Source organism: Acanthaster planci, linkage group LG15 (genome assembly GCF_054643075.1).
Source record: "Acanthaster planci isolate LZ-2023a linkage group LG15, COTS_SCS, whole genome shotgun sequence".
In the NCBI taxonomy this organism is placed as follows: Eukaryota; Metazoa; Echinodermata; class Asteroidea; order Valvatida; family Acanthasteridae; genus Acanthaster; species Acanthaster planci.
Window position 1 is genome coordinate 10501028 of NC_141791.1, and position 22377 is coordinate 10523404.

General features: G+C 41.6%; 1 protein-coding gene across 7 annotated transcripts; it reads right to left on the minus strand.

The window, feature by feature from the left end:
- Nucleotides 1-95: 95 nt before the first annotated feature.
- Nucleotides 96-22375, minus strand: map3k7 (mitogen-activated protein kinase kinase kinase 7). Of its 7 annotated transcripts, none has more exons than XM_022242478.2 (17): nucleotides 22180-22375; nucleotides 20832-20942; nucleotides 19155-19408; nucleotides 18881-19005; nucleotides 18563-18691; nucleotides 17101-17158; nucleotides 16741-16813; nucleotides 15797-15845; nucleotides 15114-15271; nucleotides 14028-14175; nucleotides 11519-11575; nucleotides 8513-8953; nucleotides 7020-7081; nucleotides 5042-5101; nucleotides 4198-4253; nucleotides 2999-3092; nucleotides 96-1945 (listed from the first exon to the last, which is right to left on the minus strand). In XM_022242478.2, exons 1-17 carry the CDS (start codon nucleotides 22246-22248, stop codon nucleotides 1844-1846), a joined length of 2046 nt encoding a protein of 681 aa, XP_022098170.2. In that variant the 5' UTR covers nucleotides 22249-22375; the 3' UTR covers nucleotides 96-1843. The 7 variants fall into 7 exon arrangements, with proteins under 7 accessions (XP_022098170.2, XP_022098173.1, XP_022098172.2 ...); XM_022242481.2 differs by having other exon boundaries at nucleotides 8513-8608; nucleotides 15114-15274; XM_022242480.2 differs by having other exon boundaries at nucleotides 8678-8953; nucleotides 15114-15274.
- Between the last annotated feature and the right edge of the window lie 2 nt (nucleotides 22376-22377).

Consider the following 22377-nt stretch of genomic DNA (forward strand, 5'->3'; position numbering starts at 1 on the left):
CAAATCAGGTCAAATGTTTTGATTCTTGAGGTATGACACACTGGAGTTTTCATACAAGCAGACTTAACTAAGCCAAAGAGAGTGCGAAGTAGCACTTGATTTGAACCATTCTTTAATTGACCATAAAAATGTACAAAGATGATTCAGGCAATAACCAACAGCATGATCTCCAAATATAATTCACTTTGTTTACTGTTTAGAAGAAAAATATGTACAAAATGGCTACATTTATTTCATCAACTCAAAAGCAAATCCCGAAGGGGGTAATAAACATGAGTTTTCCAATAAAACCTCTTCAGCAAAGTGTTCATTGGTACGATAAGCATTTACTTTCTTATCAGAATAAAAAATGCAGGTTACAGGAACATTCAAGGGTGGATAACCACATACAAAACTTGTTGCGGGTTTTGTAAAAAACCCTAAATTCAGGCAACTTAAGAATTTATATATCTGCCCTATTAACCACTTGAAATATTTGTACGACCATCAAAAGTCTAGTTACATACGTTTGCTTGGTATTAGACAACTCATGTTGCGTTTGTAGACGAAACCATTGACCATGATCACCTGAATGCTATCAATGGTCATCTGCAGTGGCCCCCATCAATGGTGATCAGCATTGTGATATCTATTGTACAGAGCCACTGTTCCTTGATGCTCCTTATAAAACCCAATACAAAGCTTTCTGCCATTAAAGGCAGCAGTTAGAAAGGTCCTGTGATATATCGCTGGCTTTGTCTACAGGTTCAAGAACCACCTTCACTGAGCAGTACATTCTCTGAGATCCCAATTGTCAACTTTTTAAACGGGACAAACCTTGACAATACATTTTACATTACATGAATATGTAGTAGCACGAGTTGCGAGTCCAAAAGTTTGGTTACATTCTTTTGAAACCACATCTTCTGGTATAAATCTGTTAACGGCAGGTCCAGAGAGGAACACAGCCAGTATGCATGCCTCTAATTTGAAAAATTAAAAAAAACAAAAATTATATGACCGACCTTATGTTTTTCTGCTCTCTCTTTTCTACTCTAAAAGCTTTAAAGACATAAATTTACAGCTGAATAAGAAACAAGTAAAAACTGCACTGCTTGTCTTTGGATTTTGACTCCATTTTGCCCCCCCCCTTCCCTTGTCCATAAATACCAAGTGCAGACCCTTTTCATAGAGGTGAGCGAAGTGGCTCTTTTACTCCCCTTTCGCCTTCACCGCCCAGGTTCAATAGTCCCCCTTGGCCGACGTGATTAAACTTTTCATCCCTACCCAGACTATTCCTCTGGGATTTTCCTCCCACCTCGAAAACTGTAACTGCTTCTCACTGTCTCCTCTCTACAGGTTTCTTCAGGCTTGCGAGCTCCAGTGCAAAGAGTGCACTTTTGAAGAATTTTTGGTTTCATGACCAGAAATGTTTCATTACCCGTGTAATAAAGTTACAATAAATTCTGGATCTACTGCTAACTTCACATAAATTCTCATTGCAAACTTGTATCAGATTAATATGCTTTGCCACATTCCCTGAACAGATCCTTAATGCTGGACATACAAAAGAGATGTTTTAAGCACTTTATATTTCAGCAACTTATGGAAAAAAAATGAAAAGCTACTCATAAACTGCTAGTGAAAAAATTTTAAACTGCAGCCAAGAGCAAATTTATCTAAAGAAAAGAAAACTGAATTTTTTTCTTTTTACAGAGGAGCGATTACGCTTGTCTCATCCAATCAAATTCATGATCAATAACTTTCACTGATCTTCCATACATTGAGATGCACACAACATGGTTTGTTATTCAGCATTAACCAGTGTTAGTTTCCACCAGTTGTTTGACAGGCAGGGTACCGGTTACAGCCTTCTTGTGTTATGCATCTTTTGTTTGCGTTGCACCTGGGCTCGGATGATGTCCAACTGGGCTCGTAGATTCTTGTGAACCTCAAGCAGGCTCTCCTATGGAATGGAACAAAACAGCACAGTGGTTGCTGATGTACAAAGTACTTACAGCTGAAGTTCTATGTAGTGTAAATAACGCTATGTATCTGATTATTCGATGCAAAATCCACATAAGAACGATGTGCCGTACAATTAACCATAACCCATATCTGCCCACAGAGCACATAGTACATCCAGGTCGAGTTCGGGCGGCCTATTCTTGACACGGGTTTCTTTATCTTGCGCTCGAATGACGGGAACACGACTCAAGAACACTGTTCTCAGAACAGGATCACACCCCATCTCCTGGTCAGGGTTTTACAGGAACACACGGAAAAACCCGTGAGATTTTGATTTTTGAACAGCTGCAAGAAGTAGAGAGATGGCTTTAAAAGCCATAGACAATGGGAAGTTTTGCAAAATTAACATTAATTATTTTCCGTAACACAGAAATGAATGTTCCTGTTTATATAGAAAAGAATTCAGCCCATCCAAACATTAACTCTCGAATAACGTAGTCTACATGGACGCTGCCATGTTGCTTGTCACTAACTACCATCGATAACTGGTTGTTTGTTTCCAGCATTCGAGTGGCTGACCCACGAACAACAAATCAAGCTGTTCGTGAATATACGGGAACAAGCCGCCCGAACTCGGCCCCAGAGATTGTAAGTGTTGAGAGAATGACTTTACTCATGTATGGCAGGCAAGCACTTGGTGCACTGGCCACCCATATTCCTTCAAATAAGCTTGTCACAGGCATGCTGTTCCCAGTAATGCTTGATATAATCAAGTTAGTAGTATACCTGAGTGATTGAATTGTCAGCTAATGTGGTACATTTACAGAGTTGGTGATACTCTGCACCTGCTTCTATTCTGGGTGATCAAGTTTTTATCTTTCCTTTGAGATGTTTTCTCAAACATTCTGAGCACATCCAACTGTGCACTGTCTTAAGGGTGTGTTCCTGTCAACTAACAGTGGTGGTGTTGCAGTATACGCCAACAACCTCATTCAGGAGAGGCTGGGGGTGTTGCAACACCCTCCCTGCCCGATTCCGGGCTTTTCCCCACCTTTTCTTTGAGTAGTTCATTGTGTTCCTCAACCATCCTGAAGCTCGCTTGCTGGTCCTTCCAATCTTGATCCAGCTCATTTGCAAGTTCTTTCCTGCGGGGAATGGAGAAAAGCCAGACAGGTGAAGTCACTGCACGTAGGTGTACAAGATTAAAACGGGTTTGTTAGGGGTGGGTGGAAAGGATAACGAAACACGTACAGGAGAGCTGCAACAGAGAATAAAGCATAATATGATGGATTTGACGAATTTAATGCTTATTAACGGAAATGAAAACTTATTCTCTGAGGCACCAGTATTTTCACAAACTGTGTTTTTGTGTGAACTTTATGTCACAGCCCTTTAAAAACGGATTTCATCAGTGCCCCTCACACTGGCCAAAAATCCTGCACAGGGCTACAAAGAATGACCTGTCAATTTTAGGGGGTAAGCCAAGTGACTTCCAGTTTCTGAGGCACCAACTCAATCAAGTAGGGCCAGATAAACGGCATTGAGTAACTGGTGGGATTCGAGGCAGGCACCAAAAAGTTGGAACAAAGGGTTAATACCACTTCTTCTAGTTTTAACCTTTTGCTTTCTTGTATTGTGTTTTCTTTGCAGAGTACAACCATTTTTTTTCCTTTTCAAATTTCAACTCATGGTTGAATAAAACCAAAGATTGCATTGGCTTGAATTAAACATGACTGCTATGATCTGGGGAACATGGAACAACTTTTATTGCATTGTCCCATCCACAATGCACCTCCTAATATGGCTTAATCTGTGTTTGAACAGTGGTAATCTCGCCAGTTACACGTATGTGTCCATTCACAAGCCATATATTCCTGTGTATGTAGCAAGCACTAAAGATATGTAAAAAAGCACAGAAGCAACGACAGGCGAGCAGTGACCAAGGACGGTATGATTTGTTAGCAGTTTGCATTTGACTTGTGACAACTTGATCACAGCCCTGCAAATTTCATGCGAAAATTCAAATCAAATTCGAATCAATTGCTATCAGGAAATATCTGCCTTTACAAATAAAGAATTCCAGCCCATTTTTTTTGTTCATCTGTTTCCTGGTGGCAGATTCACCATCATTAATCATGACTTTTAAACTAAACCACGTAAACGCAAACCCCCAACAATTAAATCCACTAACAATTGGAAGAATCCAAACCACTGCAGACTATTAGGGTAACTACATGACCAAAAGCTTACTTCCTTTGATGGAGCAGAGCTACCTCCGTCTGCACTCTGACTAGTTCCTGGGCCGCCTGCAAGACAGAGGAGATTAAATGCATTTCTAAATAATGCACTATTAACAAACCAACCCATGAGCCCAAGCCAAAAACAATCACTGACAAGGAAACTGACAATTAGTCTGTTTGTATCTAGTTCACGGGCTACGGACTCTAGGCATGAACGACAGAAAACAGATTGTACAGGAGGGACACTCCACTATTTATGCACATACAGAACATGTGTTGAAACAGGGCAGTAGGGGTGTCACATGTTCAGAGTCCTCACAACACTGTGATCATGTGACACTGGGTACGTCTGTTTTCAACCAAACATGGCTTGCATGTACTTCTGACAATGTGTGCTAAATTCCCTTTAGAAGCATCCACAAGGCCAATTGTTTATTCAGTGTATTCTCTCTCATTGTCAACTTCCAGGAGGTCCTTGTGAACAGACTCTGCAATACTCACCATTCACTTTCCTTTAACTTCATATCTGTGATGCATTTAGTTAATATACGCTACTGTGTCCCTTTTGATTTCATTCTTTTTTACAAATTCAATTTACTTGCTTTGCACAAAAATTTTCTGGTTGAGAATTTGTGTGCAAAGATCCAGTTTGACAAAAGAATGCCTTAAAAGATCTGAAGTAATGCATGACGTAAAACTGACAGAACTGTAACAAAGTTCAGGAGACACTTAGTCTTGAAACTGCACGCACTATCAATTCAAGCTACAGCGGAATTATCACGTCTTAGATAACGGCATCCATCATTCCAGATAACACTTGCTTCCAAACGAAAGAAGGCATAGAGGCAACCCACCTGCCGATGCTTGTCAAAGATCTCCTGGGACTCGCTTGAGTTGGGATTTGGTAGTAAGGGCTACGAGAAATACACACGGACAATTGAGACATGAGTGTGAATGCAAGTCTTCCAAAGTGGCTCTCTAGCAATTATGTATTGACATTACTGCTCCAGTTTATTAGAAACAAGAAGCACCAAGTATGCAGCCGCAAATGTGTCTGATAAGAGACATCCTCTGGTAGTTTTGGGCAAGTTTCGAGGCAGCACTCACAAAATGATACATGCGGAGTACTATTATGGTAACAGCCATTACTGACAACTTCAGAGTGGTGATGCCACCCTTACATGTAATGAGCAGTTCCAACAGCATTTCAGTATTCTGCACTTAGAGACTTAACCCTAAATGAGTTAATTTGGCCCATCTCAAACCGGGGGGGGGGAGGAGAGAGATTCCACCCCCTCAAGAGCTCGGCTGTGCCAAGCCTGATTTCTCCTTATCATTACAAATGTGAAGGTTGAACTTAATCAGGCGTATCGTTTTGTTGTTACATTCATTTGAAGTTCATGGCTACTTGCGTGCCAGTTCACGTGCATTGAACACCACAGTGGGAAAAGTGTACATTTTTGGTTGTACCATCTCGGGAAAATGCCCGCTGCGCTAGAGAAACGTATGTTCAATTTTTGCAAAAATGGTGTCAAAATGACTGAAAAGAGTTACTCCAAAAAGTCCTAAAGGCTCAACTCCTGAAAAAATGCACTGGGGCGATATCAGAAAACTGTCAAGGGGGGGTTGGGGTGAAACCCCCCCAGCTCTTTTAGGGTTAAAGGGTCCATAAGTAAATTTTGCACAGAAACTTGTTTGCACAATATTGTACTACTCTTAAATGTGAGCAAATTATCGGCTATCTCTCCATGGTTTCTGTCTCTGAAAAGTGCACTTTTTGAAGTTCTAAAAATGTTCATGGTTTTTCCCAACAAACGAGGGCAGTATTGCTGTGAGACCATTAGAGGAAAGCAATTTCAGTTAGAGGGTTTCTTTTCAAATTGTGACCTCAAAATTTGCTCATAGAGAATACTTACGAGAAAATGTACCGGTAGCTCATGAGCCTACCTTTGAGGGTTTCCTTTTTAAATTGTGACCCCAAAATTACAGAAACAACAATGGATCTCTATACTAAACAAATGTTGTGATAGCTAAATAGCCGAATTTCTGGGAAATTTCAAATCAGACATACATGTACATGTACAGTAGCTGTAGCTCTCAGATATCTACCTTGGATAAATTGAAAATCACCTTAAACGGGAAACAAAAAGGCATCCACAAGAACTGCATTAAAACACTGCTGCATTGTAGTTGCATTATGGGCCTTTTTAAAGAAAAAATTTTAAAATTTTATTTTAAAATTTGCCTGCCAAGCAACATCCTTAGACCAGTTTAAACTGCTATGCAGAATTTAGCAAAAATTATGTTTACTGAAGATCACAGAAAAACATTCACAAAGTAATATTTACATGCATGTATGTATGAAACTTTGAACATAGTGACTCCCTTACATTGGCCTGGGGCCACTTTCATGGCTCTGCTCAATAAGATTAGTCAAAAAAAAGGGGTGCTAACCTTTTTTTCATGGCCTGGACCTGATCCTGCTTGTGCAGGCAAGAAGACTGCTGTTGTAAGATTACTTTTTAAAGCAATTTGTGTCTGTCAAGTTTACAATAGCATGCTCTCTGCTGCATTGCTTCATATACGATGTCCACGTAAAATGGATGGACCATGTGCCTGGTAACCATCGCACAGTGCAAAGTTCAATTGATACTGGACCTTCTAAATTACATATACCCTAGGCAAACTTGACTCATCAATAAGCACTCGGTTTATTTGGGTTATTGCATTTTTCATGCCGCATGGAATTCATATTTTTAGTAACAACTTTACAACTGCATTCAGGTCAATGCAAAGGTCTTGTGTTGTTTGGACCAGTTAAACGCCTCCTACCTGAAGGTGATGATCCAGTGTCATGTAGGCCATCGGTATCACCGTTTCCTCTTCAAATGTACCTACAACAGAACGGCATCAACACAGCAAAATGCTAAAGCCAACAGCTGTAAGTACCATGCAACGGCTGAATAATTTGTTTGGAAATAAAGGACAAACGAACATTCAACACAACGTGCTGAGATGTCATTATGGGGTGTGGTGACCATTTTAATTGACGAAGGAACTCTGCTCTGCTGCTTTTCACCCGGAACTTGTCGGTTATGAAACTCAGGAGCAAAACCCCATTATTTCTCTTCTGCATTTAAAAAAAAAAAAAAAAATAGCTCTTGGCACAAGTTCACTGTAAGACTCACTACTGACAATGGAACCACAGCAGGAAAACAGGAAACGGAAGCAGCCCAGATGTCATGCAACAGTTCTCAGGCACCAATGAAAATCAATGTTGCTGGACCTGTATTGGTTGCCGAAAGCACTAAACACACAGGTGCACAATGCAGAAATGGTATACTGCTCCCATCTTTGATTTCTCAAGTTTCCAATTATTTAAACACGTGCTTCTCTCATCCCTTGTCAAATCTCACGTCAAGGTGTTTGCTGATGAAAAGTTTTAGCTATTCCATGCAAACCTTGAGAGATTGGTTTTCATTCATTTTCAGTACCAAGTAAACTAAATCAATTCTTTGGCATTATCAAACGGACAAGGAACTTGCTCTGCGGAAATAAAAAATTCAAGAATCTCATAACAGGACACCTTAGTTTTAATTTTAAGTTTCATTTCAACAGGAGATTTTTGTTTTAAAAACAATGCACACGCAGTTGAAAGTTTGCGACGTGAAAAGCTTTGATTAAATCAATATGATTGTGAAGCAAAGTTGGGTCGAGGCCTGCAACACTGAACGGGAACAGTCGACATCTCGATGAAACAATAAGCACCATTTTGTGTGTGACTGGATATGGCCAAACATAAAATAGTTGTGTTTCCTAATATACAAAAAAAAATAGTGCAGATTGGTGCGTAGGGTTTTCACTGGCTGTAATTTTTCTTGCCTGCAAAAGAGATCATGGTGGTGTCATGGTCGGTTAATTTGAGTGACTATGCATTTAGTATTAACAGGGTCGGTTTTTATAGTAGGCCCCACACATGAATTTGTTGATAGCATAATGTGAGTGTTGCATATCACTGGTTGAGTTGCCTGACCTTACTAAGATGATTGCCGTGCCTCATTCACGATAGCAAGGCCCTTTTTTTCAACCCAACCAACGTGAACATAATTATCGATAAATTACAGAACACACCAAAAATGGCTCATGGGTTGGTACCATGTACGTATGACTTTTTATTTTCTAGCAATTAAGTTTTTCTTAAAAGCACAGGCATAGGAAACACAACTGCTCTTTACTTGGCCTTATCGCTGCATGGTGTGGTATAGCTATAAGAACTAACTACACAAAGCAAGTGACAAGATGACAACCTGAATGGTTCCCCTCACCAGAATGTTTTTGCTCCAGTGAAATGCTACGCAGCGGACGGTCCCCTGGTCTGGTCTGTGACGTGACCCCAGTGTCGATACCGATCTGGGACAAGACTGAAGTGGAAAGACTGTTTGAGTTCAGGCGGGCCAGCGACAGCTGGTCTTCGGAACTCAGGTACGTACCATCATCAGAGTTGGAGCGCTGCTTGTAGGGGTCAAAGGCACTGAGGTGGCTGGGGGCCGTCACCGAGTGGGGAAGGTGACTGGAATGGGGCCTCTGAGGGGGCACTGGCCGGGGTGCCGAGGAAATGGTGATGGTTGGGGAGACGGGTTGTGTGACGGTCATCGGGGAGGTCGGCTTGGGTTGGATAGTGTCGGGGAGTTGGGTGGGGATATCGGTGAAAGATTCGATCTTGCCATGGGAATTAGAGCGACGATGGGTGTGGACAGTGGTGGTCTCTGCGAAATAAAACACCAAAAAGCAAGCAGAAAAAACTCACTTAGCATGCATATTACCTAACGTGGGAACTAAAAACTGGCCATGCAAGTAGTAGGTATTCAACGCCATGTTAACAAAGCAAACCATACCATAACATTCCAAAGTTCCCTGAAGTCAAATCTGATCTTGCTTTGGTTTTTAACCTCTGTATATGTAGTACCATGTCACAAATATCATTTGAAAATGAACAGCTGATTTACACTTTAGAAAACCTGGGCACAATTTCATGGTGCTGCTTAAAAAGCAGAAAATTTTCTGAACCATAAGCACTATTTCATGATGGTGCTTGGTGTGGTTGTGCTTACGGTGGTGCTTGTGTAGAGATTTCCATTATTTGAATTCTACATTAAGCAAATTTTTCCTCAATGTCAGCGAGCCTTTTGCTGTACATGTACTTACTGCTTACGGTCTCCGTGAAATACACAGAGACTCTGTTACATAAAATTGTGTGCTGAGCAGTGTCGTGAAAATTGGGCCCCGGGCCAGTGTTTCGGTGCATAGTTTATATATTGAAAATGATAGTCTCAAAATATTGACAACACTGTATATCCTAGCCCCGAGGTTCTGTGGAGTGTCTTAGCCCCGAGGGTCTGCGGAGTGTCCTAGTCCTGAGGGTCTGTGGAAGCTCAATTTTGGAACTGAAAAACAGAAAAGATGCAGAATTTCCACAAAAATCACAGCATAATTTTCCCTGGATGACATCACAGCAACAGCACCCTCAGGTTTTAAAAAATGTATCGTAGTTGAATTTTAATTTACAATTGGCTGTCCATACAAAAATATTTATTAAAAAAATTCTGTAGACATATATATACGCTGTGTGTACAGATAATCAATTTCTTAAAAATGAATAATAAATCATGTAATACGGGCGATTTCCAATAGTGCGCCACCAAGGGTTTGCAATGTGTTGGCCAATCATAACGCACAAAATTTGTCGACCCTTTCCCAACGTGCACTGGGTCGACAAATTTCACGCACTGTGATTGGCCAACGCGTTGCAAACTCTTGGTGACGCACTATTGTGAAACGGCCGTCTTTTTGTATGTATATTGAGCTGGTGTATCCAAACAAGGGTCTTCAAATTTAAAGTTGGAGTCTGAAGGTGAAATTGAGAATAGCGTTGAGATTTGGTAAACCTTGTGCATTACCAGTAATGCCATTGGTGTACACAATCTTCCAAAATCATGTTTGTAAAGGGTATACATGTACGTGTACTGTGTAGTGTTAAATTGTCATCACTGTTTCTTCGCACGTTGCAAAAGACCTACTGAGTTGATATTTTGTCAGGCTAGTTTGACACCATTCAACATTATCATTTATAGACTGTGCAAAATCTGCATGTGTATCGCTGTCGTTCGGTGCCGTAAGTCCTGGAACTGAGCAAATGGTCCAATACTGGCCTCAACATTGTATTGTTAATGGAGTGTAGCTACGTAAGGATTCACATGAAAACTGAAGCAAGCACGGTGAATCCATTTATGCAAGTCAAGTCCAAATAAAAACATTAGTCAGAACAAAAAGTCAGTTATACAGCACAAGTGCGGTGATTTACACACAATGATGAGTCCCTTCTGAGATGCATGGCAACATACCAAATAAAACTATACCCATTAGAATGTTTCCATTTTCCAAAAAAAAAATATGATTTGGAAATCCCATATTCCAACTTGAGACTCGGGACAAACCAACAGAAAAATCATGCATGGATTTCTGGGGAGGGAAATAACTTATCCTGATCATGTCTGATCGTGGCAAGGGTGCTGCACCATTTTAGAGAATACACACTACATAGCAAGACCAGTCTGCTTGTCTGCCAGTGATGAGTGTGTGGTAAACTGACCTGCAGCGCTGGACAAGAGCACAACAAGTTCCTGTCCAAATCATGTCTGTGGACAAAATTCACGGTGCATGGCATAATGGGCCAAGCAGCCAAGCTCATGTACATGTACTTGTCAAGCTCAACAGACTTGTTACCAGCCAGATTGCCGTGCATTTTCAATTGCTTGCGCCTGGCTCCTGGCTGATTAAGTTCTGAGACATCAGGAAAAGGGAAATGAGGCTATCGCATGAACTGGCTCAGGGAAAACCCAGCGTTCTTATACGGTACAGTGCACATGTACATGCACCATACTTGCACTGTGTGTGCATGTATGGTGCATGTACAGAATGTAGAGGCTCATTCCAAAGGAGACTGTTGACAACTCTTGAGCATTTCCCATTTTACCATCTCCCTGACAGGAAAGTTTTGGTGTCAACAGATAACATAATCAGATTGAGTCTGCTTTATTTGGGGGGGGGGACAAAGTACCGTAGGGACAAGATGAGGGAGGGTTACCCATCTAAATGTAAAAGTGAGGCGTGCATGGTACATGATGCGTATGTTGAGCAGTTCTCTTAATAACACTGTTAGAATGCTTTTTTCTTCAATGAGAAGACCATTATGCAGTGCAGATCTTTGGTTGAAAGCACCCTCACAGATCAGACCTGAGCAGTTTTCAATCAAGACCCTTAACTTACACTACCTGGTAGGGTTTTATAGAGTGGCCATACAAACCCATGGTTAGCAGGTTTAGGAGTAGCTGATACATGTGGCAATAATAAAAACAGGGACGAACAAGGGAGAGAGATATAAATTCTGTTAAAAGTTACTCGATTGCATAAAAATTAGATTATCAACAGAACAAGGAAGCCTGTACAACAACATTAGGAACTGTGAAAGGATTAAAGTAGAATAAAACTGGATTTGAGTGAGAGACCACCAGATTAGCTGTGTCAGTATGCTACCAATTTGCAAGATCAATCGTTCATCTTTCCTTCTCCAGAGTTCCATTTGAAATGGTAAATGAGAAATGACCTAGAGTGGCCCCAGCTGACTTGACAAAACAGCGAGTAGCTTTTAGCATCTCTAAAACAGATTTCACGGACGCACAATATGCATGTGGTATTGTATCACACAACTTCGACGAGGATGGTCGCAGCCTTTATGGCACTTACAAAAGCACCTGTTTGTGTCCGATTTCACGACATTCACATATGGGGTAGCTTTATGGGGTGGGGACTGACAGGGGAGGGTATGGGAAAGGAGGGGTTGGTAGGACTAGGGCAGGGTTTCAGGATGAAGGATGAGGCAAGGTTGCATGGGGAAGGAATCAGGCGAGATCTCCAGGCACCTGCTTGCCTGCACAGGTAGTAAGTTCCACCAAAAGTCAAATCATCAAATCACCAGTTTGTTCCATGTGCATAAAAAAGTCTCTGCATAAGCAGCAGGAGATTAACAATGACCGAGGAGCATCTTTGCCACTTTTTACTTGAATGGCTTGTGACTTGACTTGAGACTTAATGACTTGCGTTGGGCTTTTGAGGAATTGACAACGCTACTATCGCCAGAGATTTCAGCGCACAGTAAACTGCAGGGTCACATCTTCTGCTTATATTTACATACATAAAATGCAGAGGTTGAAACTAAATGAAATTCCCTCGGGTCTTAGCTTTGAAAAGTTCAGAGGGTACTGGATTCATGCCAACTAGATTTGCCACATGATCAACCAACGCTCACTAGGGTCTGACAAACTCCAAACATGCCCAAAATCATTTGGCAGATTTGACTGAGGAGAGTGCAACTGTAAACAGAGGGGTTTCTTACTGCAACTTGCATAACGAGTGCTAAGGCATGCCACATTACTAGCAGTATCGCAGTCCACGCCATCATGCATGTTACAAGTCCCTACAAGTCCATCACAAGTCATGTACAGGTAGTCTGCAGCCAAGTCACAAGCCATTCCAGTAACTGTGGCAAATGGTTCCATTGTCATTGTTCACCCCATTACTTATGACTGGTCTGGTGACTGGACTGGTGAAAGCAATTGATTACAACACTTGTTTCTGGCCTATTGAAAGTCATTCCATATGATTCATAGAGTATGTTGCCAAGGGAATACCACAGAGAGACCAGTTTGTGTAGTGCATTATGGGTAAAATGTTGAAAATAGCCAGCTTCATAGAATTCCATTTTCACAAGAATTTGTTAGTTCTTATCTTGAATGGACACACAAGAATCAAGTTGGAATATATTATATCTGCAGATACAACAATGACCTCTTTATCTATGAGGCTTCAAAATTTGTTTCTGTTTAATAGTGTGGTACTGCAGTTAAACAATGAACATATTATCACGCAAACTGTATTGTAGCATTGAAAGATTTGAAGCTCCTAGTTGAGCTAGGTCTCCAGGCAAATGCTTGGTGGAGCAGCACTGCGAATCACTTAAATCCACTGCTATGGAAGCATGTGGAGCTAGGTCTCCAGGCAAATGCTTGGTGGAGCAGCACTGCGAATCACTTAAATCCACTGCTATGGAAGCATGTTGGCAACATACTTTGTTGACATGTCAATTTCTTCATGCATTAGACAATTCTATTTGTATCCAACTACTGCATCATGCCACACACTGGTACTCGGTCTGCACAGAGAGAAAGTTGAAATTTATCAGACACGGGATGGTTCTTCACAAACTTACATGCCAGGCTGAAGTTTCGTCACTTTCTGCTGGATTCCTTTTCTTCATGAACAGTGTACCACAATATTGAATAGGGCTTAAGATTTCTTGTGAATTGAAACAGTTGGAATCGAACCTGCGTCCTCTGGACTGCAGGTCAAGGGGTTTCTGGTTCTCCACTACAGCAAAGTTACAGTATACACAAAATTTCTCTTTATCCTTCCGACAGTTACATTGTACATGTAGGTTTTGGCTGATCCTAATTTCGATCCAATTTTCTCTTCACAAGTTTCAAATGCAACAAACTTCAGCAGTTGCACCTTCCTGAATGCAACAAACTACAGTAGTGGATTTCGTTGCACTGTGTGGTGCACTGGAAACATGCCTGCCTTGACCTTACGCAGTCATGTCATGTGCCCTGCCATATGCAATGACTGCTGATTGAGGTGGTGCCCAACAACTTTAAACCACCGCTTGGCTTTAGTACAGTCAGGGCAATGCCATTTCGGGGTTGAGAATTCATTTGCGGGGCATACCTGTTTCGCCGCCTTCATCTGCATCTTTGGATCCTGTGTAGGCCAGGATGTCAGCCGAACGCCTCTTCAGCTCATAGTCAGGACTTCTCCTTCGGCCAGGCACTTCTGGTCTGAGTAGTTGAGTGGTCACAGTGGATGGCCGCTGTGCCTGAGTCATTGGAATAAAAAGAAAAGATACGAAAAAAGGAAAATGAAATTTTCAACAAACATGAAGAGTTTGCTGGCATCAACATTCAGCAGTACTGCAGTGACATTTCTAGATCTGGATGCAACATATATGCAACTTTAATGCCATGGAAGAGCAAGTACAAATACAGTCGTTTTCCTAGTTTGGGTGAATGTTGTAACATTTTCAAATGCTTGACACATGTGTATTGTTGCTTACCTAAATTTGGTACGAGGTGACAGCCCATTGGCTGGATGCAAGAGCAGGTGTTAACATTACAGAAGTTAAGCAATGCTAAAGGACAGCAGCACTTGGATGGGAAACCATCCTTATCGGCTTACTGCTTCTTAGATGTGCAACCATTTATTGACCACTGGTTGGTTTCCCTTAGTAATCTATGAAGAAACTATATCTGGGTACTAAGCAAGGTGCCAGTTGACTATGGGTCACTGATTGCACTTGGCCCTACTTTTTTTGGGGGGGGGAGGATGTTTCTGCCATAATTGTCTGCCTCCTGACTTCTTCAATTCAGTCAACATTTGTTCTGATCGCATGAAAACTAGATTTATGAGCAGAGGTTCTGAGTGATGTTTCTGGATGGCTGCACTGATCTGCCACTATCAGTTTTAAGGGGAACTTTTAAAATCCATTTTAGGGAATAAAAATTATTGCTTGGAGAAAATTGGCTAAAGTTCAAGCAATTTCACATAGATTTGAAGATGTTTATGGATAACACTGCATTGATAACACTTTCTAAGAGTGTTTACGCTTGTGGATGTTTCAGACAGTGTAACAGTCGTTCTTCAGGTAGTCTCCACACATTCTGAAGAAATCAATATTCACAGATGGCATCACCAGAAAAACTACAATCTTAAGTTCACCCTGCTAATTGTCCCAGATTCTATCAATGTGTCGCATACTTCTTGTTGCTGCTGCGTGCCAGAATTCTCAGCTGCACTGATGACCGTGTTGTGTATCGTTGTGTTGTTGGTTGCTGTGCTGGTAGTTTGGTTTGTTGAGTAGGTAGAGTCTTGTGTGCGTAGTTCCCCTTCAACAGCTCCAAATGACGGCTTATTGGCTTCTAGAACAACACACATAGAAGAATCACCGTATGCCAGACTTGTGATAAAAAGCTTCCCGACCATTTCAATAAGCCAAAGTCAAATTTCACTTGTGCCAACTTGCCTTAAACATGCAATTCTTTTTAAACAATCTGCATCATAGATCCTTACAAGTGCTACAGATGACATCATTGGAGTAACTTGGGAGTTCATCGATCATTTCACACAACCGTTCTTTACTAACAAAAGACTTCAATTTGGTGGTTCAATTTACAAACACAAATTCAAGTCTGAGTGGTGCTGGGGGTAAACACAGCAGGTTTGAGCGTACACCAAGGCAATAGTTGCAGGAAGGCTATCGTGACACTTACAAGTAGTCTCTTCAAAACCGATGCTTGTATGAACACAAACTGTTTGTTACCACAACCAAGACTTCACAAAATTTTCCCTTCCTCGGTGAATTATGCGATTTCCTTATCTCAAATGACTACAAATTAAAAATGCAGCGATTCAAATTATATTTCCATTTTAAACCTGTTTACCTGTGTCTGTTGTCTCATACCGCAGTGGCTGGTCATAACCACGGAAGTACTGGAGATAAATGTACAAAGCAAAACTCATGGTTAAGTTTTTCAAACACTGTTGCCACAAGTTTGCTGTTGGGGATGACAGAAAGAATAATCCTGACATAAAAAGAGGGGCATTTTGGTGAGCAGGCTAAAAAGTAAATGGTGAGGACACTTTTGCAGGGGGTGAAATTGGAGGAAAGTTAAATAGCCATGACATTACTGCTGGATGCTTTGAGGGCTCCACAGCAGCGTTCGGCCTACAGTGTACCTCTGTTTGCCCATTGGCATCCCTTAAAATACTTACAGTGTTCCACATAAATTTTTTGGACATGAACAGCCGTAAGTTTTAAAGTCGGGATTTTTCCAGACTTCAAAAGAGACTGTTTGAAAATTCCCAAAATCGGTTAAATCCAGATGAATAAAAATCCTGTAATCGGGAAAATTCCTGACAAATCTCACCCCTGATTTTGACAGAAATTTCTTAGTACTGACCAATCTAAAGGAAAGTGACCACAAGTATTCTGTTGGTGCTGTACAAAGTAAAGGAACTAGTGCTTCATTATTTGCAATGTGAGTTGCAAGTGAAAGGACAGACGTCTTTGAGTGTGATCTCTCTGGCTACATGGTATAGATTTTCATGGCGTTAGACCAGCACCCTTTAATCACTTCACATATGGCTTGATCTGCCTATTTGGATGTGCTGGTGCTAATCTCCTGTTGTTTTGTACACACAATGTAGGAGGAGGTGGACCATGTGTTGAACTTTGAAAGTCAAAATTTTTGGTCAAAATAGTAATATCCATGATTGGTTAGGAAAGAAACTACCGTGCTGGACAACTAAGAGATGTACAGCACTTGTAACTGTTTCCGGGTTGTAGGTTACAATTAGGTTCCTGAAGTAGGACATGAAAGTTTACCTTGATGAGATTAGACATGACTCCAACTACTTCCTCCATTGACGGCCTACGACGAGGTTCCTTAGCCCAACACCTGCATAAATTGCAAAGAAGGAAGAATTAATAATAATAATAATAATAATAATACTGAACATTTATAGAGCGCCAGTATCCGCCCCAAACGGCGTTCATTAACACTCATTAAATACAGTTCAGGTTTGAGAAAAGGGCATTGTATTCAAGTAAATCATTTGATCCAATGTGATTACACGGTGCAGAGCTTTAAGACAAAATCTAAGCTTTCTGTTTCCTGCATCATTTCAAATCAATGAGATAAATAATATTTCATTCCAAACTATCTGGCTGGAACACTGTACTCGCCTTGTCATGAGTTTCTCTAGGGGTTTAGGAATGGAACGAATCATCGGCGGTCTTGTGCCTGTTACACAAATAAACATGACAAATAAAATGACACAAAAAACATCGAAATAGCAAATTGCGTAAATCTTGTCCTCGTAAAGTTGAATAAAATCTGTAGAAAAAACCATCCTTTGTCACCTAAGATTTATTGCATAGACAGCAATCTCACTAGTCAAAAGGACCACAACCAGTCTTGGAGTCTCAAAACAGAAGAACATTCCAAGCCTTCAATCGCTACGAACAAAGTTGAACGTACTATGCCAAAGCTTGATGTACGACAATGTTCTCTGTCCTTATTCCATCACATGGGTCAAATATTCAGAATCTTCCTTACACTAACAACCATAAGGTTCTTCACTTTCTTCAATCAACAAACTCCTTCAAACATGCATGGTCCACCATCATAACACTACATACATAGGGATATGCTTAGTTTTAATCTCGGAACTGAGACCCCGTTTACTTACTGCTAAAATCTGAAGCAAGACACAGAACATTTTGCCACGGTCATGACAGTGCTACTCTCCTGGAATATTGTCCAAGTTATACTGCTGTCATTACACTCTTCAGAAGCAGAATTTATTTGCCAGGCATTCTTCGCGACACAAAGACAACACTTTATACAGCTCATTTTAACCCCTTTGGGAGACGGCAAGAGCCGCGGCTTTGTGTGAGGATGAGTGCATACCACACATACAGTCCATTCACCATGCAGCTGCTGGTTCAACGGGGCCTGCTGCTGGACAAAGCCCTCCATTCAGGGCAACCACAGCCCAGCAGTCACGGTCAAAGGAGTTACAGGTGCGAAGGGGTTAAGGGCTCCTGATTTAGCTTTGTTGTGCAATTTGTGAAGACAATGTCAGATAACAACACACCCCCTTAACAATTAATATCGACAAGAATATAATATCAAATCAGTGCTCCGAAATATGTGATTGCCGAGCTTTCAGTAACTGAGTACCTTCTTCAGGGCAAGCAGATCTTAACAATTAAGCTTGGAGCTCACCTTTTTAATCACATATTGTTATCTGGGCAAATGTGACAGTTCTATCACACACCTTTGAGGGATTCCTTATATTAGTACCACATGCACATACACTGGTACTGAGTATATTTGTAACAGTGATGACAAGCAAATAGACTGGCACCTCAATGTGAATTAAAATCAGTGCTTTGATCAGTGCAAGACTATAACAGAAGAGAAAAACAAGAATGCAGGTTACAGCTTAAACCTTGACTTCTTTCACTTGACTGCACACATGATGGTGACACCAGTCTACTTCTTTATACATGTAGTCAAATTGAAGATGAGAAGAAAGATGTTTAAATCAGCACATCATAGTGATGATTAAAGCAGTGAGAATGCACAGCTGTGAGCAGATCATGAATATATGCATGAAGAGTGATCATGCCGGTCTCCTACCTTGGTGGACCGCCCACATGATGCGGAATGCCGGCCCGCCTATTTCATCAAAGGGTTTCCTCCTGGAGATGACCTCCCACAAGATGATGCCCCAACTGAAGACGTCACATTTCTCACTGTAATTACTCCCTACAAAAGAAAATGTGGCTTGAAAATCATACGGATTCAAAGTTATAAGAGGGGCGCGGGTCCTAGAACAAAAATTGTAGTGGTTGGAATGCAAGCATGCAACGGTTCAGTTAACAGAATAATTCCCAGGATGGAAAGAGGAATGCTCCCCCTATTTTAGAGGAATTTCAAACGTCGAGACCACCCTACCTTCAAATACCTCAGGTGCCATCCACGCTGCACTTCCCTTGTTGTTAGTCATGTATGTTTGGATATCACAGGCTGTACCAAAGTCACAGATCTTGAGTACTGTTCCGCCGGCCATAAGCAGAAGGCTGCAGAAACAAAAAATGCAATTCTCTCATTAAACAGCTCCTGCCCATACAACACTATAAAGTGTAGAGCTGTGCTTCCAACTTCTTGGACTGTCAGATGACTGTAAAACCAGGAACTGGATTACGGCAAACCTAGAAGTCAGACTTACTTTGCTGGCTTGAGGTCTCTGTGTATGAGAGCTCTAGGCTTCATTGAATGCAGGTAAGCGACTCCTTTGGCGCATTGCAAAGCCCAGCTCATTGCATTGGCTGCTGTGTAGATGGCCTGGGGTGGGCCACCGTGTAAGATGTTATACAGAGATCCACCCTCGGCGTACTCCATGACCAGGCAGACGGGGTTGTGTGTACAAGCACCGTAGAGGGTCACAATGTTGGGGTGACAGACGCGGGAAAGCTGCAGAACCTGGGAATATAGGCGCATGTAAAAAGGGAAGAAGCGTTTTTCCTTCGCTACAGTCCTAACTGCTAAATGCAGCAAAGTGGGCGAGGCAATTACAGCCAACAATTTCAATCCCCACGAGCAGCACACACAGAGACTGACAACAGTCTAGTGATAGCTATTGAAATGTTGACCAACAGCTCAAGCAGGAGGCTGCCATCTTTGTTAATAATGGTACATGTACATGTATGAAGATGTTATACATATATGTCTACCATGAGGTTGGGGCACAATTTGTGACGTGGTGTCCTTGTTAAATGTACACGGGTAACTTTTACCATCTCTCATGACCTGTAGAGTAGGTCATTTACTCGGTAAAAATAACACACACTTCTGTATTCAGCCTTGCAAGATGTATAATTTGGAATCCACATACAGGGAAATAGCTGTACATTTTTATGGAACCCTTGGAGCAATGGACACCATTACAAATTGTGCCCCAACCTCATGGAATGACCCATGTCCACCTGCCTATTGGACAAACAAGATCATGTCTGCTGTATTACGAATATTAGCTACTGCTTCCACAACTGGTAACAAGATAAAGAAAACATACGCCCCATAAAATAATCAAGTGAAAGTAATCATTGCGGTCAGCATTGAATTAAGTTGCACGTAAGTTTTTTCTCAGACACCCTGTGTTACATGTAGACTACAAAAATATTCACGACTACAGTGACTACCTTGAATAAAGACTACAGTAGCTACCGCTGCAATGTGATCATCTACAAGTACATGTATGTAACTTGGCAAAGCAATTTTAGCTGTTGTTTTGTAATCAAGGCTCATTTGCCGTAGGTATTGGAATGACATGAAGACACTAGTCAAAATGAAAAGCCCTAAGTAGCCCAATGACTGGGTCCAGTACATAGCATCCAAACACTAGCCCATCTATATCAGATTTCTTATACCTCAAATTTGTCAAGTAGACACTTTTGAAGCGTCTGTTCATGTACATGCGAGTAAATCTGCAATAATTTCCTTTTGTATTTTGACAGATTCATCAAAATTCTGCCACGTGGTTTTGGGAAATTTAAGGGATGAAGGAAAAGATCCACCGATGCAGACTAATATGGCACCAAGAATTGGAAGCCGTAACTGGCCTGGCAACAATAGCCACGTTTGAATGCAGGTCCTATGCACTCCTCACAAGCCACGCCCACCTTGAGGGCTGGAGGGTGTTGTCACTTGCAACACTGCACATGTACGCAAGGAAAAGAAAACAGTGCAGGCATGGTATCACCCAGATTAGGCTGATACTTAACGAAGATGATGTCCTATGAAAAGTAAATTCACCATAGCGCACGGCCAGGCATCCTGCAGTTAGCGTTAAAAAACTTACAGGCTAAATTGGAGGGTCAACGGTGTACCTCCAGTCGGGCCTTACCTCCACCCTGAATGCCTTGATTTCTTCCTCTGATTCTATCATCTTGACAGCCACGTACTTCCCTCTCCATTTTGCCTTGCTCACTACACCAAAGGATCCTTTGCCAACAACCTGAACAACGTGCATGAAAACCAGTTTTTCAAATTCCTTTCAAAGGGTCAGGAAAACCCACAAACGGACACATACATGGCTCCAGCCTGCTCAACTACAACACCGTCTTACAGTGGCAAATTAAACTTCCTATAATGTGGGAAAAGGTAAGTTGGACGTCCCTACAAAAAGCAACCTGCAGATGTATATGTCCTCTGACACGTAAGTAGTGAGCAGACTGGCAAAATTTCAGCTCATAAAACGGAGCAGATGTCAGAAGGTAAGAAATTGCGTGTTATACAAACAGTGCATCCCGAATCAGGGCCCAGTATGGACGGAGGAGTAGGCCTATACAAGTGGCAGCAGTTTGTACTGTGAAGCTACCTGTACGGGTTGTATAAACCTTAACTTTACAGTTCTGGAAAGGGGTCCCGACGGTTGTCCCCGGGTCAAGTCTCCCCGGGTCAAGTCCCCCCCCCACAAAAAAATAAATTACCCCAGTGAAAAATGGAAAAGCAAAAAAGAAATTAAATAAATTATCCCCCCCCAAAAAAAATTACCCCAGTGAAAACTTGAAAAGGAAACAAAAAATTAAAGTATTATTGAATTATTTATACAGGGGACGACTTGACCCGGGGACGACATGGTTTGCAGATGTCTTGACCAACATTCCTTGCACAAGGAAGGTGGACGACTGACCACCAGACCACATTTCACTGGAATTGGGATATTTTTGTAGCAGCAATCTGACTGAATAATTTTCCCGATCAGGAACTGTGAAAACAACTGTACGTGTAGAGATCTCACTCTCTCGAGTTGTCCCTCTGTTAAAGTCGAGTTGTCTCAGACAATGACGGACGACTATTAAACCATCATGACCATGCTGACCAAAGATCATATAGCGCCGCGACGAAAGATGGCAAACTTCAAAATGAATACACGTAAAACGTTGTAATTGCATGGGCGCCATTTGAGCAATAGATACACCTGTGCAATGCACATTAATGCAAAGGCCCAGGCACTGCGACAGGCACGTGCACCTGACCTGGTGAGCCTGCACCTAAGCATTACCGTAAACTGTGAAGGCGTATCGCTTGCTCAAATGGCGCCCATGGTAATTACACCCTTTGGGCAGAGTTATCCATCTTAGCTTGCGCCTTCGGCGGTATACGATCTTTGATGCTGACGTGCATGATGAACGTCAGACATGACATCAGACTAGGCCTACTAACATGACTAAAAAAAAAGCATACTTCACCTTTTCAAATTCCAGTTCATGGAAGTCAATTTCTTCGGCAAAGCTGACCTGATGCTGGAGCTTAGCCATCTTTAGGCCTCACTTTCAAAATCAACAAAAACCTCACATGTCTATGCACATGTGTCTCTGGAACTGACAAGCTGACCAACAACACTTCCCCTTTTTTTTCCTGGAAAAGCTCCTCCTCAGATTTTCGAG

Coding starts and splice junctions, on each gene's coding strand:
- map3k7 (XM_022242477.2), bottom strand. CDS start 22,248: ATGGCTAAGCTCCAGCATCAGGTCAGCTTTGCCGAAGAAATTGACTTC. Junction 15,846..16,740: donor TCATGTCTAATCTCATCAAG/GTAAACTTTCAT, acceptor ATTTATCTCCAG/TACTTCCGTGGTTATGACCA. Junction 15,275..15,796: donor GTATGAGACAACAGACACAG/GTAAACAGGTTT, acceptor GTGTTGTTCTAG/AAGCCAATAAGCCGTCATTT.